The sequence below is a fragment of the Corylus avellana genome, chromosome 4 (assembly GCF_965113065.1).
Source record: "Corylus avellana chromosome 4, dhCorAvel1.hap1.2, whole genome shotgun sequence".
Taxonomy (NCBI): domain Eukaryota; kingdom Viridiplantae; phylum Streptophyta; class Magnoliopsida; order Fagales; family Betulaceae; genus Corylus; species Corylus avellana.
The window spans coordinates 10,986,598-11,002,111 of record NC_142493.1 but is presented as its reverse complement, the minus strand read 5'-3'; the positions used below and the strand labels follow the sequence as shown (position 1 = coordinate 11,002,111).

Genomic DNA, 15,514 nt, shown 5'->3' with positions numbered 1-15,514 from the left:
AGAAAGGAATAATTATGTTGATTATAAATCATGTCAATCACATGAGTTTGAGAAGCAAAGCAATATTGTTTTATTTCTTCTACCAAATCATCCATTGTAAACCATCTTTGTGATTTGTATTTTTTTTTATCAAAGGAGAAAAAAAAGGTTTGTGTGATCATTTAAGGAGAAAGAAGGTACAACAAGCTTGAAGTTGTATAACAGGTTCTACTCTCTCTCTCTCTTTCCTTTCATTGTTTATGAGGTTTTCTATTGCAATTGTGTTTGTAGTGATATTTAACATGTATTTCAAAGACTTTGAAAAAGCTCAGAACTTCTTGTTAAATTATTTCCTTGTTATATATATGATTAATCCACGTCCCAAAATCAAATATTTGATATATGATTAATCATGGATAATATGATTAATCGATCAAAGTAGCTTGGATTCGATCTTAAATCAGTTTGTGGGCGAGGTAATATTACTTGGAACTAATATTTCCTTAGTTAAATTTACGTAAATGCCATCTTTATTTTTCGGTCTTCAACTAGAGGATATATAATATATAAAGGTTTGTTAATTAATAAAAAATGTGCATCCACAAATTATATATTCATCTAATTTGACTTCATTAATTCATGAAGAGTGAAGACCCAACAAATGCCCTACATATATATCATCCTATCACAATATATATCTCAATGCTAATCCCACCCTTTGGGTTTTGTGCCTCTGTGACTGTGTATTATCATAATAGACTAAGATGGCGGGCGAGCAATGGCATCACTTGCAGCTCATAGATAAGTTGGAAAGTATATATAAATATTGCTCGTTGTGCGGAAAGTCAGTATTGGGAAGTCGCGGCTACCAATGCAGGAACACATGCGCTTTTTTGATTCATGAATCATGCCTCGAGCCAACCGATCCCAAGAGAGAGATAGAGGCACATGATTTGAGGAATAGACATCACTTGATATCCGTGAAAGAGGTGGAGAAGAACGGAGATGAGAAGAAAGTAGTAGTTTGCTCATTGTGTGAGGAACCAATATCGTCTTTGTTAATGTTAGGTAACAACAACAACAACATTAACTTTTACAAATGCTACTTCCCCAACTGCACCTTCCTCATTCATCAGCCTTGTGCACAATTACCCTACAAAACAACACACCCTTTGCACTTCTCAGACCATGAACTTCGTCTCGAAGTACCAATAGAGACTCAAAATCATTGCAGTGCTTGCTTTAAGGTTTTAAGTGGACGCTACTATTACAAATGTTTCATATGTGAATATGTACTTGACATCAAATGTGATTCTCGTTGGAGAAATATTAGTGCTGACAAATGTAACCCACACGCATTCATCCCCACTCGAGATCCAATTGAGTTCACCTGCAAAGCGTGTGGTGTGAAACGCAGTGACTTTGCCAGTCATTGTAGCAATTGTCTAATTTTCATTCACTCTAATTGTGGTAAATTTCTAGGCACCATCAAAATTAGAGGACATGCTCACTCCCTCACTTGCACCTTCTCTCTTCCCCAGTGCAAAAAACACGAGTGCCAAGTCTGTTATGAGGAGGTGGATATAAAGTATGCAGCTTACTGTTGTGATGATCACAAATGTGACTACATTGCCCACTTACAGTGTGCATATTGGTTTAGGGTTGTGGGTGAGACAAGTGATTCCATTGACTATTCTACTCATTTGGTCGAGGGCAACGATCTAAAAGAGGATGAAAAAGTTGCCCCTCAAGAGATCCAACATTCGAATCTTCCACAACATAAATTAATCCTTAAAAATGAAGAGCTCTTGGATGTCAAGCGTTGTAAGGGGTGCATGCAATTTATAGTGTTGTCCCCGTTTTACGACTGTACACATTGCAACTTTTCTCTCCATATAAGATGTACTAAACTACCTCAAAAGGTTATGAGACCATTACATCACGAACACCCGCTCACCCTACATTTCAATGGGTACTGGTCGTATTGTGGGACTTGCAGACGAAGACGAAGTGGCTTCAACTACAAATGTGACAACCGTTGGTGTGACAAAGAATCATTTGATGCTCAATGTATTTTAATTCCAGAAGTCTTTAAACATAAAGGTCACCAGCATTGCCTCTTTCTTGGTGGATTTGATCAACCAATGTGCAATGCTTGTGGTCAAAGATTCGGTGGCACTTGGACAGTCAGTGGCACTCGGACATTTGATTGCACTACTTGTGGGTTCCGCTTGTGCATTAAATGTGCTACTCTTCCGCTAGTAACTAGGCATAGATATGACGCACATCTCCTATATCTCACTTATGCCGCTGAAGACAACTCTGATGAACATTATTGTCAAATTTGCGAAAAAGAAAGAGATGAAAAGCTTTGGTTTTATTACTGTAAAAATTGTGATTTCGCTGCTCATCCTCAATGTATTCTTGGAAGCATTTGGTTAGATTAGTTACATTTGTTTATGTGAGAGAGACATGGAGGGAGAACCTTATTGTATACAATTTAATTCAATATACATTCATTATGACTAAAACTCATGCTAATAAAGATATTTTACTCATTGCGTGTCTTCAAGCATCAAAGCACAAAGTAAAGGACAACGAAGACTTACCATTTCCATTAGCAAAGATCAAAACTTTAAAGCTCAAAAAATATTTTGATCTTATTCCCTATTCACTACGTCATGCACGGCTACAAGAGAGTGGAATCTCTTTGGCAGTGTTTGCCAAGAGGCTGGACGGGGCTTCTTCTTCAATCCCAAAAAAAAATTACTTTCACCTCAAAATTAACTCAAACATTCTTACTTTTTATACCACATCAATGATTTTTATTATTATTATTTAAATAAAAAAATCACTACAAAACAATTTTTTTACATTTTTCCATATAAAATATATTTCTTCCACAAAACATTTTCGCTAAAACCATTCAAACATTTTTTTCTCTCCTTCACGTTTAGAATGAGAAAATATGATAAAAAAACAAATAAATAATTTGTTTATTACAAAAGCATGACCGACCACCCCTTTAGTGGAGATTATACAGAGATAGTTACCTCAGCTCCAATAAGTCTTGAGTTTCAAGTTATCTCATAACCCCATTGCAAGTGCTATTAATTATAATTTACTCAGCTGTAAATTAAAAATTGTACTATAGATTTTATTTAATAACAAAAGATCTCAGTATCCTACTAATATCTACAAATAAATCTCTACATAAGATATTCAAAATTGAATAAGGTATTTTGATTATATAGTCCCCTTATCCAATCTGAATCTTTTATCTTTGGGTACTCGATCACATGATGATCCACAATACTTTTATTAAAGAATAAAATCTTTTGATAACCACTTTACTAAAATTATTAGGGCTGGACTTAGACCAGCAATTCTATTTAATTATCTCAAGGAGATATTTATATTTCCTATAAAGACTATGGATGCCATATTGGTATGGATCATTCTAGATCTCACTTATTGGTAAATCAAAGTGATTATAATTTCAGATATGAGTTCATTATTCCCACAAGATTAATAGCATTTTCAATTAGTAGATATGAGAAATGCATTTAGGTGACGGTAAGTTAGAACTCAAATTGAATCTCATTAATTAAAAAAAAAAGACAATCATCTATTCTCTACATCTTGTTAGATCCTTCACTGTCTAACATCTACCTTTCTAGGCATATCTATCTTCAAGAAAAACAATTAGTTAAATATGACAGCAGAAATGCCAAAAATATTGAGAAGGTGAAAATGAATTTGATAAACAAGATGAATATTCAACTCACAACTATTACTCTCAATAGGAACCTGAATTCCTCCCTGATTAATAGAGATATTGGAAAGCTTCAGCCTGATGGCTTCAAACTCTGCATTCTGCCTCTCTTCATTGGTCAATCACAAGACAAGCAATGATCGACTAAGTCCTTGCCACAACTCATGTGGGAGCCCCCTTTAAAAATCTGTATGAACAGTGCATATTAACAGTACCCCTTGAACAATGTTATAAAGAGTACACTGTAAAATATTTTCTGTTTGTGAATCTTATGAGAATTTGGTGGTCTAGGGTCTGAAGATTCAAGTTTTCAAGAAAGAATAGGTCTAAATTTTTAGTGTTTATTGGAAAATTGTTGGGAATTTCGGAGGAAAAAACATAAATGAGAAATATAAACCTAAGCATCACACCGCGAATGGCTACATCACACAATCCATAAAGCAATAATGGCTGGGAACCAATTTTCTACCGTCACGTAGAAACAAAACCAACATCTCATCTATGCACTAAAATATAAAAACATTATAACAAATACGAGTCGAAACAATACAAATGATGAATTTTAACTACAACTCTACTTCATCTACTGATTTATTCAGGAAATTGTTTTGTTTAGAATTTTTATATGCTCCTAAGATAGCATCTTTGACATCCATTACATGTCTGAAGATGGAGAAGGAGAAGTAAATCTTTTACATTCTATGGCGGTTGATTGGACAGTCACCAAAAACAAAATTCCACAAACAACAATAAAAAAGAAAAAGACCTAGCAAAGTAAATAATATACCTGCTAGTTTTCCATCACTTCTGTAAACCTCCATCCTATGAAGGCCAGCCTCTTTCAGCCTCCTTATAATGGCAACAAGGTTTTTTCAGTGCCCATGGATGAGCTAGCACAGCCACAGCCCCTGTACGTATTAGATATCAATTGTATAGCTTCCCCTGAAATCTTAATATATATCACTAATTCTAAGTCAAAAATATGCATCAAGAGCAACAAGGGAAGGTGTATCAATAAGCTTAGAATATTACGTAGAATAAGCCGGTCTACCATCAGAAGTTATTAATGAAAACAAATCCAAATTCACACGCACAAACAAATGCTGATTCTGGAATTTCATCAAACATTACGTACACATAGACTAGCTAGGACTAAAACTGCACCTCATCATTCACTAATAGTAGATTCTCGCAGAAAAGCGTCGAAAAGACTTCTAAATAATCACAACCCTGCTGAGCAAGATTAATATAATGACATAAGAAACAAAACCCAGAAGTCCAATTTGAGTATTAAAAAAAAAAAAAAAAAAATCAACCGAAAACACAACGCGGGCATGAACAAACATTGAGCCAATCGATGAACAGGCATAACCCACATTACTTCAGATCTAAAACCCAAAGATGAGTTTTGTTATGTAACTTCTCCAGATCCTCAGACCTTGTTAGAGTTAGTCCACAGCTGCTATAAATATGCAAGGATGTACACTCTGTTCCTCTAATGTTATGTATTTTCTATATTTTTTGGTGTTTAGAAATTGGAATAATGGAATAGAATGAAAATGGTTGAATCTTGAATGGGCTGAAAATAACGAATTGTATTGAATGTAAATGGGCTATTCTAGATGCCCGGGTCTCCACTTACATGGTAATGACTTTTGACTTATCTATTTCAATACCTCCCTTATGAGCTGGCCTTCCCTTTTATAAATTCTAAATAGTTATTGAATCCCTTTAACCACTATAACAGAAAGCCTATTTCAACCGAGCCAAACTATTATTTAATTACACCACCAAAAAATACTACTATTATACCCCTGTTATTATATTCCTTAACCTCACATGTATTTTTCCCTAAAAAAAATATTTGACTATATATATATTTTCTAATTAATATGAGTATGGATTAGAATCATGTGGTTAGGGGTGTTAAGTGAGCAAGCCGCTCGCTCGCTCGTTCGGAATCGGCTCGTATAAGTTTGGCTCGTGCTCGATTTGATTATTAAATGAAACGCTTCGTAAACACAAATTCTAACTCGAATATTAAATTAAGCAAGCTCGGCTCGACTCGACTCGGTTAAGCTCGTGAGCAAGCTCGTATAAGCTTCTTATAATTATTAAAATCGTAAAATTGTATTTATATTTAAGCCTTAGAAAATGAAAAATTCTAGACTCTTCATATTCAAAGAGAGAGAGAACAATCATTAAGAAGACCCTAATTCAATTAGAGCATACCCAAACGAAAGGAAGAAGAATCAAGCAAAAACTATTGAGGGAGATTGCGAAAGGCAGAAACTATTAAAGAATCAAACAAACCCAAACACTATTACTACTTGTCTGGTGAGCGAGAGTGAGAGAGTGAGAAATAAGAGTTCAGGTGGAAGATGCACTATGACTGGTGAGGGAGATTGAGATAGAGACATTGAAAAAATATATTTTTGTAGGGGCGTTGTCCAATACAGTCTAAATACAACCTATTAACTTGTCCCACATTGCTAAGAAAACACAAATCCTCAAGTTTACTTATCTATAAAATGATGCATACCCTCTCTCTCTTTGAAACCAAGTGTCTTGTTATATTAACTCAGGCTCCATACCTGATTAGCCAGACTAAGTAATTACTCATATGCAAGCTGGCTTCTTAAGCCGTTTAAGAGTACTTGAAGTTTAAAAATTAAATATAAGAGCCAGCTCGCCCTTAAACTCGGCTCGAGCTCGAGCTGGAGTAAAATTTCAACGAGCTAAGCCGGAACAAGGGAGGCTCGCTCAAGCTCGAATCGTTTTCACCCCTACATGTGGTTCTACCTCAAAATCCCCTCCCCCAGCCTATGCAGACCCACAAGGCCACAACCTGCTTGTTCGGTATATAGGCTAAGTTTGAGTATTTTCCAAGCTAATTATTTGGAGAAAAAAGCAAAATTCTTGTAAACGACAAAAAGAAGAAGACATTTTTCTAAAAATAATGTTCCAAATGTTATGTCTGATTTCTTACATTCTTGTGCGGATCTTATTCCAAAAATAATCTTCAAACCTTGTGCCTGATTCTGCTGTATCAACTCAGTTAAATGGTAAATTAACTAAAGCTAGAGCTTTTTTTAATAGAACAGAGTTCAGTAGTAAGCTTGTAAAGCAATTATTATAGTCCTCCTAAGCTAATTTCTTCCTCACTGACATCAGAAAGCTTGCATTTGCTCTTTTTATAACCACTAGTTGGGGAGGCATGCACATACTACTATTATACCCCTGTTATTATATTCCTTAACCTCATATGTATTTTTATTTTTCCCTAAAAAAAATATTTGACTATATATATATATATATATATAATATGAGTATGGATTAGAATCATGTGGTTCTACCTCAAAATCCCCTCCCCCAGCCTATGCAGACCCACACGGCCACAACCTGCTTGTACGGTATATAGGCTAAGTTTGAGTATTTTCCAACCTAATTATTTGGAGAAAAAAAAAATACAACAAAATTAATATATTTACATGGAGGAAAAAGAAAAATTCTTGTAAACGACAAAAACACGAAGATATTTTTCTAAAAATATCTTCAAATGTTATGTCTGATTTTTTATATTCTTGTGCGGATCTTATTCCAAAAATAATCTTCAAACATTGTGCCTGATTCTGCTGTATCAACTCAGTTAAATGGTAAATTAACTAAAGCTAGAGCTTTTTTTAATAGAACAGAGTTCAGTAGTAAGCTTGTAAGGCAATTATTATAGTCCTCCTAAGCTAATTTCTTCCTCACTGACATCAGAAAGCTTGCATTTGCTCTTTTTTTTTGAGTCATGATACAACTTACGCCGGCGTGCTTCAACAGTGAAGCACGCCAGGCTAAAAATTTTTTTTTTTTTTTTTTTTCAAAAAAATTATAAAAAAAAAAATCACGGCCGGCGTGCTTCACTGTTGAAGCACGCCGGGCGTGGTCAATATCTTTACCCTTTTTATAACCACTAGTTGGGGAGGCATGCACGTGCTTGATTCCCATGTTCAATAATAATATATGTAGTTTGTATGTGATATTTAACATTAAAAACTTAATTTCATATGTAAAATGTGATATTTAACATTAACAACTCAATTCTTAGACAAACACGTTTATTCAATAGCATAGCGTATGTTCTACATGTTGAAGAAACTACTTTTCATTTCTATTTTATTTTATTTCCGCTTTTATTTTCTTCGTAGTACTCTACTATTATTATGATTGGTTTTCCAATTACACAACGAAGTCATGTAAACGCTATTATTTAAAACAAAATGCTGCAAATTTGAATATAAGACTATGACCCATCTTAAATTTTTTGTCTTCCGAGGATAAGTGCAATGATCTTTGAAAAACAAAAACAAAAAAAATTAGTACCCACTATGACCCATCTAATTTAATTTGACTTTATTCATGGAGACCCAACAAGTAGCTTCTACAAATTATTAGCATATTTTATAATGTCTACAAACACAAACCCTGCTAAACATACTCTAAATACTAATTAACCACCTCTAGGTGTTGTGGTTGTGTGTGTAAGAGAGCGAGAAAGATGGGGGGCAAAGAAGATTTCAGCAAATGGCATCACATGCAGCTCCCAAATAACCTTGAAAGTGATGGAAATTAAATGAGGAAGTTGGTTGCTGGCTGTGCAAAAAGCCAGTACTGGGAACTCACAGCCTACAAGTGTTGTGAATGCAATTTTTTCCTTCATGAATCATGCCTTGACGCTGTGCGATTATAGACTCTGTGCTGCTCGTTGGCAAATTATGCATTCATTCTCACCCGGCAACACCCCACAATAAACGTGATGCTCTTCATCATCGAAATACCTTGATGCTTGTCGTGAAGCCCCACACATCACTTGGTAATATTTTGGGTTTGCCATACTTCTCTCATTCCTTTTTCCTTCCACGTGCCATGAAGATACTCAAGAATAGGTCAGCCATTTTCTCTCTTGTGAACATGTAATTCTCCTCATCTACATGAAACTCATCATAATCAATGTTATGAGAATCGGATAAAATATCGTCTACACCAAGGAAATCAACATAACCTAATTCTTCATCACTAAAATTAGGCAATTCACCTTGAAGGTCTTCATCAACCGCTTCATATTCTGTGATGTCATTCGTGGGCTCTTCCTCTTCCAATGGGTCATCTTCTTTGGGGTAGAGGCCTCCAAACATGATAGTAAACAAGTCTACTGCATACTCTCCCTCTTATTCGGATGGCAAAGGTCTTTCATTCGGATCTACTTCATTGACATCGTCATTATAGGTAGGGCCGGCAATTTTGACACGACCCGCGAATCTGACACGAACACGACACGAAAAAACAGGTATTGGATTTGGGCTAATCGGGTTCGGGTCTGGCGGGTCGACCCGCCAGACACGATTACTGTGCGGGTCTGGCGGGTCGACCCGCCAGACCCGATTTTTTTTTTTTTTTTTTTCTGGACCCGCCGACCCGGTTTTTCTTGTTTTTTTTTTATTTATTTTTTTCTGGACCCGGGTCACGCGACTCACGCGTGAGGAGAGTCAGACGACTCAGGCCACAGCTCACGACTCAAACTCTCACCTCACGTCAGTTTTAGACTTTTAGTTACTTTACTCTTTGAACAAAAAAATTGAAAAATCAGTCTCTGTAACGTTGAACCTAACCCTCTCCCTGACTCCCTCTCGGCTCTCACTCAGTCTCTCACTCTCCCTCCGTCACCGATAGTCCGACTCACCATCTCCCACTCGGCCACTCTTGAGTCTTGACTCTCCCGATTCTCCCTCTCTCTCTCGCGTCTCCACTCTCTCTCCTCCTCGTGGGCCTCCTCCGCTCCTCGCCGTTAGGAACTTAGGGCCTTAGGCGTTAGCAAGAGCCAAGAACGGACCTCACCGTCGCCGACTCGCCGTCCTCACCGAGTCACCGTCGCCGTCAGCCACGTCTCCTCGCCGTCAGTCGCAGCTCTCTGTCTCTCGTATGGCGGTACGTCTCTTACTCGATCTCTCTAGTCTCTGACTCTGATTTTTTTTTTTTGTAAGTCTAGACTCTGATTTTGATTGTTTAAATTTTTTATATATATTCTAGACTCTGATTTTGAATCTTGGATTGTTTGAATTTTTGATATATATTTGTCTTTCAGGCAATTATGTGATATTATACGGTTTAGGGTTTATACCTTAATGGCTTAGTTACATTTTTTTACTATATATTAGTGTACATAATTTTGCTAAATCATTAATTGAATTTGCGTTGTTGAACAATTTATGGCAAATATGGCCAAAGCAACGATTTTTTTTAATTAAAAATAAAGATTTTAAAAACTTAAAACTGAAAATAAAATTGGGGGATTAAAAGTAGAATGGAACTTCATAAAGAGAGAGAGAGAGAGGAAAATAAAAAAGATATTTAGACTAACCGACAGTAAAATGACAGCAAAATAGAATGGGTGTTGTTGGATAATGCCCGCGACATGAGTGCTCTGTAGGTTGTAGCAGACAAACGCAGTAGTAAAAAGTCTTCATTTGATATATATTCTAGACTCTGATTTTGATTGTTTGAATTTTTGATATATATTCTAGACTCTATTTTGTAATTAAAGTATAATATCACATAGTTGCTTATTGCTAGATTTGGGTTGGATTATTTTATTTCACTTAGCTATATTGCTTTTAATTTATTCTTAAATATTCAATTTATAGTTATATAGCATATAGTCATTAGTCATATACTTTAATAGTTTAACTAATGATTATGTAATTTATGTGTGTAGATGAATATTGAAGAAGTTGTTGAAGATGCATTCGACATTGATGACGATGTGGTCGAATTACCGTCACTAGAAGGTGACTCTGTTTCTGTGGGGACTAGGAGTAACAAAAAGGGAAAGAAGCGGAGGAGGACCTCAACTGTTTGGCAATATTATGATGTCGTTCCTAATACTGATCCAAATGACCCGGAGGTGTGGGCAAAATGCAAGACATGTGGTAATAAATACAAGGCTCGAAGTTCATATGGAACTGGAAATTTGAGAAAGCACATTCAAGTTTGTGGGGGGGCAAACACTCGTGATATTGGGCAGATGCTCTTAGCTGGGAAAGCAAGATCTCTGTCAGTAAGTGGCTCTAAATTTGATCCCAAAATATATAGAGAATTGTTGGTTGCTTTGATTATTAAGCATGATTTGCCCTTTTCATTTGTTGAATATGATGGTTTAAGACAATTACATCAGTACTTGCGTGGTGATGTACCCTCTATATCTAGAAATACTGCTAAGGCAAATTTGGTTAAGATGCATATGAGGGAGAAAGAAAATATTAAATCTATGTTGCATGCTTGTCCTGGGAGGATTTGTTTAACATCTGATATGTGGACGTCTTTGACAACCGATGGATATATGTGCCTTACTGCACATTTTATTAACAAAGATTGGGTATTAACTAAAAGGGTGTTAAACTTTTCTTTTATGCCCCCACCACATGATGGAGTTTCTTTGAAAGAAAAGATATATGATTTGCTACAAGAGTGGGGGATTGAGAACAAGATTTTTACTATAACATTGGACAATGCTTCTGCTAATGATCGTTGTGTTGACTTTTTAAAGCAAACATTGAACATTAAGAAAGCCCTTCTTTGTGAAGGTGAGTTCTTTCATATGCGTTGTTGTGCCCATATTCTTAACTTGATTGTGCAAGATGGATTAAAAGAAATTGATGATGCTATCGAAAACGTTCGAGATAGCGTAAAGTATGTTAATGGATCACAAGGGCGAAAACAAAAATTTCTTCATGCGGTAAATCAAATGTCATTGGACAGTTATAAGGGGTTAAAACAAGATGTGCCAACCAGATGGAATTCTACTTATCTTATGCTTGAGAGTGCTATTCATTATCGTAGTGCTTTTAATTATTTGGCAATGACTGATTCAAACTATACGCCGCAATGTCCTAGTGCACTTGAGTGGGAAAATGTGGGTGATATCAGTAGTTTCTTAGCTTGCTTTTATGAAGCTACATGTGTTTTTTCTGGTACTAAGTATCCTACTGCCAACTTATACTTTCCCGTAGTTGCCATGATTTATTTATCTTTGAAGGAAGACCTTGTGAGTGAAGATGAGCATAAAAGATTAATGGCAACTCAAATGATCTCTAAATTTGAGAAATATTGGTTAGAATTCAGTGCAGTGTTGGCCATAGCAGTTATATTAGATCCTCGTTACAAGCTTCATCTTGTAAATTATTACTATACGAAGATCTATGGAGTTATGGATTCTATACAATTTGAGAATGTTCGTGAGAAAATTAAGAACCTTTTTATGGAGTATAGTGCTTCTTCTAATACTTCAAGTTCAAGCTCCATAACTGCTCGGCGCCCCCAAGTACCTAGAGCAAAACTATCTTGGCAAAATGTGAATAATATCATTAATTTCTTATCTTTTTTGTAACTTAGTATATATATATACTCAATTATTTATGTTTATATTCTCTTTGTTTCATGTAGGACTATTTAGCATTTGCTGGAGATGATATTAATTTTCAAAAGAATCAATTGGACATTTATTTGGAGGAGCCTAGGTCTGTGGATTTGGATGATACATTTGACATCCTTTCATTTTGGAAAGGAAATCAATTTCGCTATCCTGAAGTAGCTGCTATGGCTCGTGATGTTTTGAGTATTCCTGTTTCTACTGTTGCTTCGGAATCCACTTTTAGCATTGGTGGACGTGTGATTGATCAATATAGGAGCTCACTCAAGCCTGACATTGTTGAGGCATTAGTTTGCACCAAAGATTGGTTATATGGAGATGAAGGTAATATTAGACTATTAGTTATTTCCATATTTAATTTCTTCATTTATGTGTATTATTTTTTTATTACACTATAATAAAATAATACTAATTCTTCTTATTTTTTGATATAGAACTCACACAAATGAAGTTGGACTTGGATGGCAAAGAAGATGATGTTTTGACAATTTCCTGTGACATTCTAGATTCATCTGGAGCACAATCTATTAATATTTCTTAAACTGATTATATTTGTAGTGTTTTATAATTTATATCTTTGGACTTTGATTATATGGGTGGATCATGGATGCCTTCATGGATCCTTAAGTGGAGTGGCATAATAGACATTGGCCCATGGGAACTTAATTTGTATTTTGCAAGGAATTATGAATCTAATGTTGATGTAGTTTTGAGTTTTGTTTCTTTTTGTATTTATTATTTTGTTTTTGTTAGCTTTTTTATTATTATTATCTTTTTCTTTATTGCTATGATGGAAATGTTGACACATTTTAGTTTATGAACACAATTTAACCCATTAATACTTGCTTTTGGGTTGAACTAATTTGTTTAAATTTTATGTCTTTGACTTTTTTGTTGGTTAAAACTGAATGCCCTTTTTCATTCAAAAAAATAAATAAATAAAAATGAAGAAGAAATAGGTCGAGTGCCCATGTCGCAAGTATTTGTTATGTTGCTGGTATTTGCTGTGCTATGGTGAGAAATTAGATTTTCTTCCTACTTGTTAGCTTCCGAATTGGCCCTCTCTTTTGTAGTTTTAGAATATTTTTCTATGTCTTGTATTGTTTCATTGATGAATTATTCTTATGATTATTTATAATTGTAGTTAGAATCCTGTGTTGATCCACTTGAGCCCTACCTTCATGGTGTGAGGTCGTACCCTTATGTGTTTGTTCATCTTGTGTTATGAATCTTTAATATAATATATGGTTATCAAGTTATGGAGTTCCCACACTCTCAAATTGTTTTTGTGTATCATCTTGTGGACTGAGGCTTGATCTCTTAGATGAGTTTCTTGTAATTTGCATCCTTATGGATGTTTGGCAGTGTTTCTTGTTGAATTAGTATATGATGTTGCTTCCATGGCTTCCCCATGCATGTAATTATGTAAAACACTACAGATGAAATTCTAATGTCTACTAATGAAGAACTCCCTAAGCATTCATGTCATTGTTTGTTTCAGATAGCAAATTTGTGATATTAAAAAAACCTTTATTGTACTTTACCTTGTCGTTGCTAAAATGAAAATCACTTAAATTATAACTATTCTATTATATTACACATTTTGATAAATGTATTTGCACAATTAAATAAGGGTCTTGGTCTCCTATGGCTCTCATGGAATTTAAAAATATTGAGTCTTGGCCTAGGGTTGGATGCTAAAAAAAAAATGTCTGAGAATTTGTATCTTTGTTCAAATTAATTTTTTAACACTTTTGTTACATGTGGGACTAAATTATAAGTGGACTATTTTAATAAATGAACTTATTTGTTTTAACTTTTAACTTTTAAGTTTAGGTGAAATTATGAGTTTAGTAATTTATTTTGGAGTACAATTTGTCAATTACGGACCTTACGGTCACTTTCCAATTTTTTTTTTTCTTTTTCTTATCCTTTATTAAAGCCTTTAATCTCTTAGAACTCAATTTTTTGCATTGACTATATTGATGTATTAGTATTATTATTACAATTTTGAATTTTGAATTTTTTTTTTTTTTTTAATTTTATAGTTTAGGGTAATCGGGTCGTGTCGGGTCGTGTCTACCCGTTTAGACCCAATTATTTTAAACGGGTAAAACGGGTCGTGTCGGGTTACCCGATTATTTTTGTGTCATAATCGTGTCAAACCCGATTACCCGTTTAGCTAAACGGGTCGTGTCTGGATATGAGCTAATCGTGTAACGGGTACCCGCGGGTCGTAATCGGGTCGTGTCAGGTACCCATTTTGCCACCCCTAATTATAGGTTGGTGGAGAATCTGTTAAGTGCCGAATGTTGCACATTCAAGCCCCTTAATTTACATATGTTAATTCCTTAGCATTGTTATTTGTTTGATTTTATTTTGTTTTTGTGTTTTAGGTCTTATTTGACAAACCATTGAAAATTGGGCTTAAAAGGAAAAAAAAGCTGAGCATTCTAGATTTAGGATCGAGCACAGCACTCTTGAGATCGAGCGCACCTGCGCTCGAGCGTTTGCGGCCAAGGATCGAGTGCATGCCTGTGCTTGTGCACACAACAGTTAAGCTTGAGCGCACTACACTCGAGCGCACAAAACCTCGGATCGAGTGCACTCGGGCGTGTATTGCATGACAGTAATCCTTTTCCAGCGTGGATTTGGTTTTCAGTCTCCTAATTGGACTGGGAGACAGACCTCCGATTTTCTAAAGATTCCTAAGGTTTTTAGGGTTTTCCTAATCCCTATAAATAGGGCTCTAAACATTGTAAACAGACACACCGCTTTCTAGAGTTTAAATTTCAGTAAATTGTCTGTGAAGCTTAGAAGATCATAAGCGGCTAAACCCAATTGTGGGGTATTGATGTAACCCTTTCCAAGCACAATGGTTTGATTGTATTTAATTTCTAGTTTTCAATTTATGCATGTTGATTTTATAACTCTGAGGATTGCTATAATTGATTTCTGTTTTTCATATTAAATGCAATTGTTCTTTAATTCCAATTCAATATTAGTAAAATCTTTATCTTGTTTTAGAAATTATTTTACTATTGTTAAACTCAAACCATTCTTATTTTCTGTGATTATAAGAATGATGGTTATACAATAGTTTTTAATTAGCATGCAATCAATAAAGATAGATAGACCATACGTAGGAAAGACGAATCGTACTACACCCTAGTTTAGTGTAATTTAGGTAGACGATCCGTGCCAACCGAAGATGGGTTATGCTATTTCATTGATTGTATGAAATTATTTTCATATGTTTTCTTGTTTAAATTATAACATGCATAAAA

At 35.1% G+C, this 15,514-nt stretch overlaps 1 protein-coding gene across 1 annotated transcript; it reads left to right on the top strand.

The window, feature by feature from the left end:
- The first annotated feature begins 743 nt into the window (after window positions 1-743).
- On the top strand, window positions 744-2,426 carry LOC148586281 (uncharacterized). The gene has a single exon (XM_088515547.1). It carries the CDS (start codon window positions 744-746, stop codon window positions 2,424-2,426), a length of 1,683 nt encoding a protein of 560 aa, XP_088371673.1.
- The last annotated feature ends 13,088 nt before the right edge of the window (window positions 2,427-15,514 follow it).

Excerpts from the sequence above, each read along its gene's own strand:
- LOC148586281 (XM_088515547.1), top strand. The coding sequence starts at position 744 with ATGGCGGGCGAGCAATGGCATCACTTGCAGCTCATAGATAAGTTGGAA.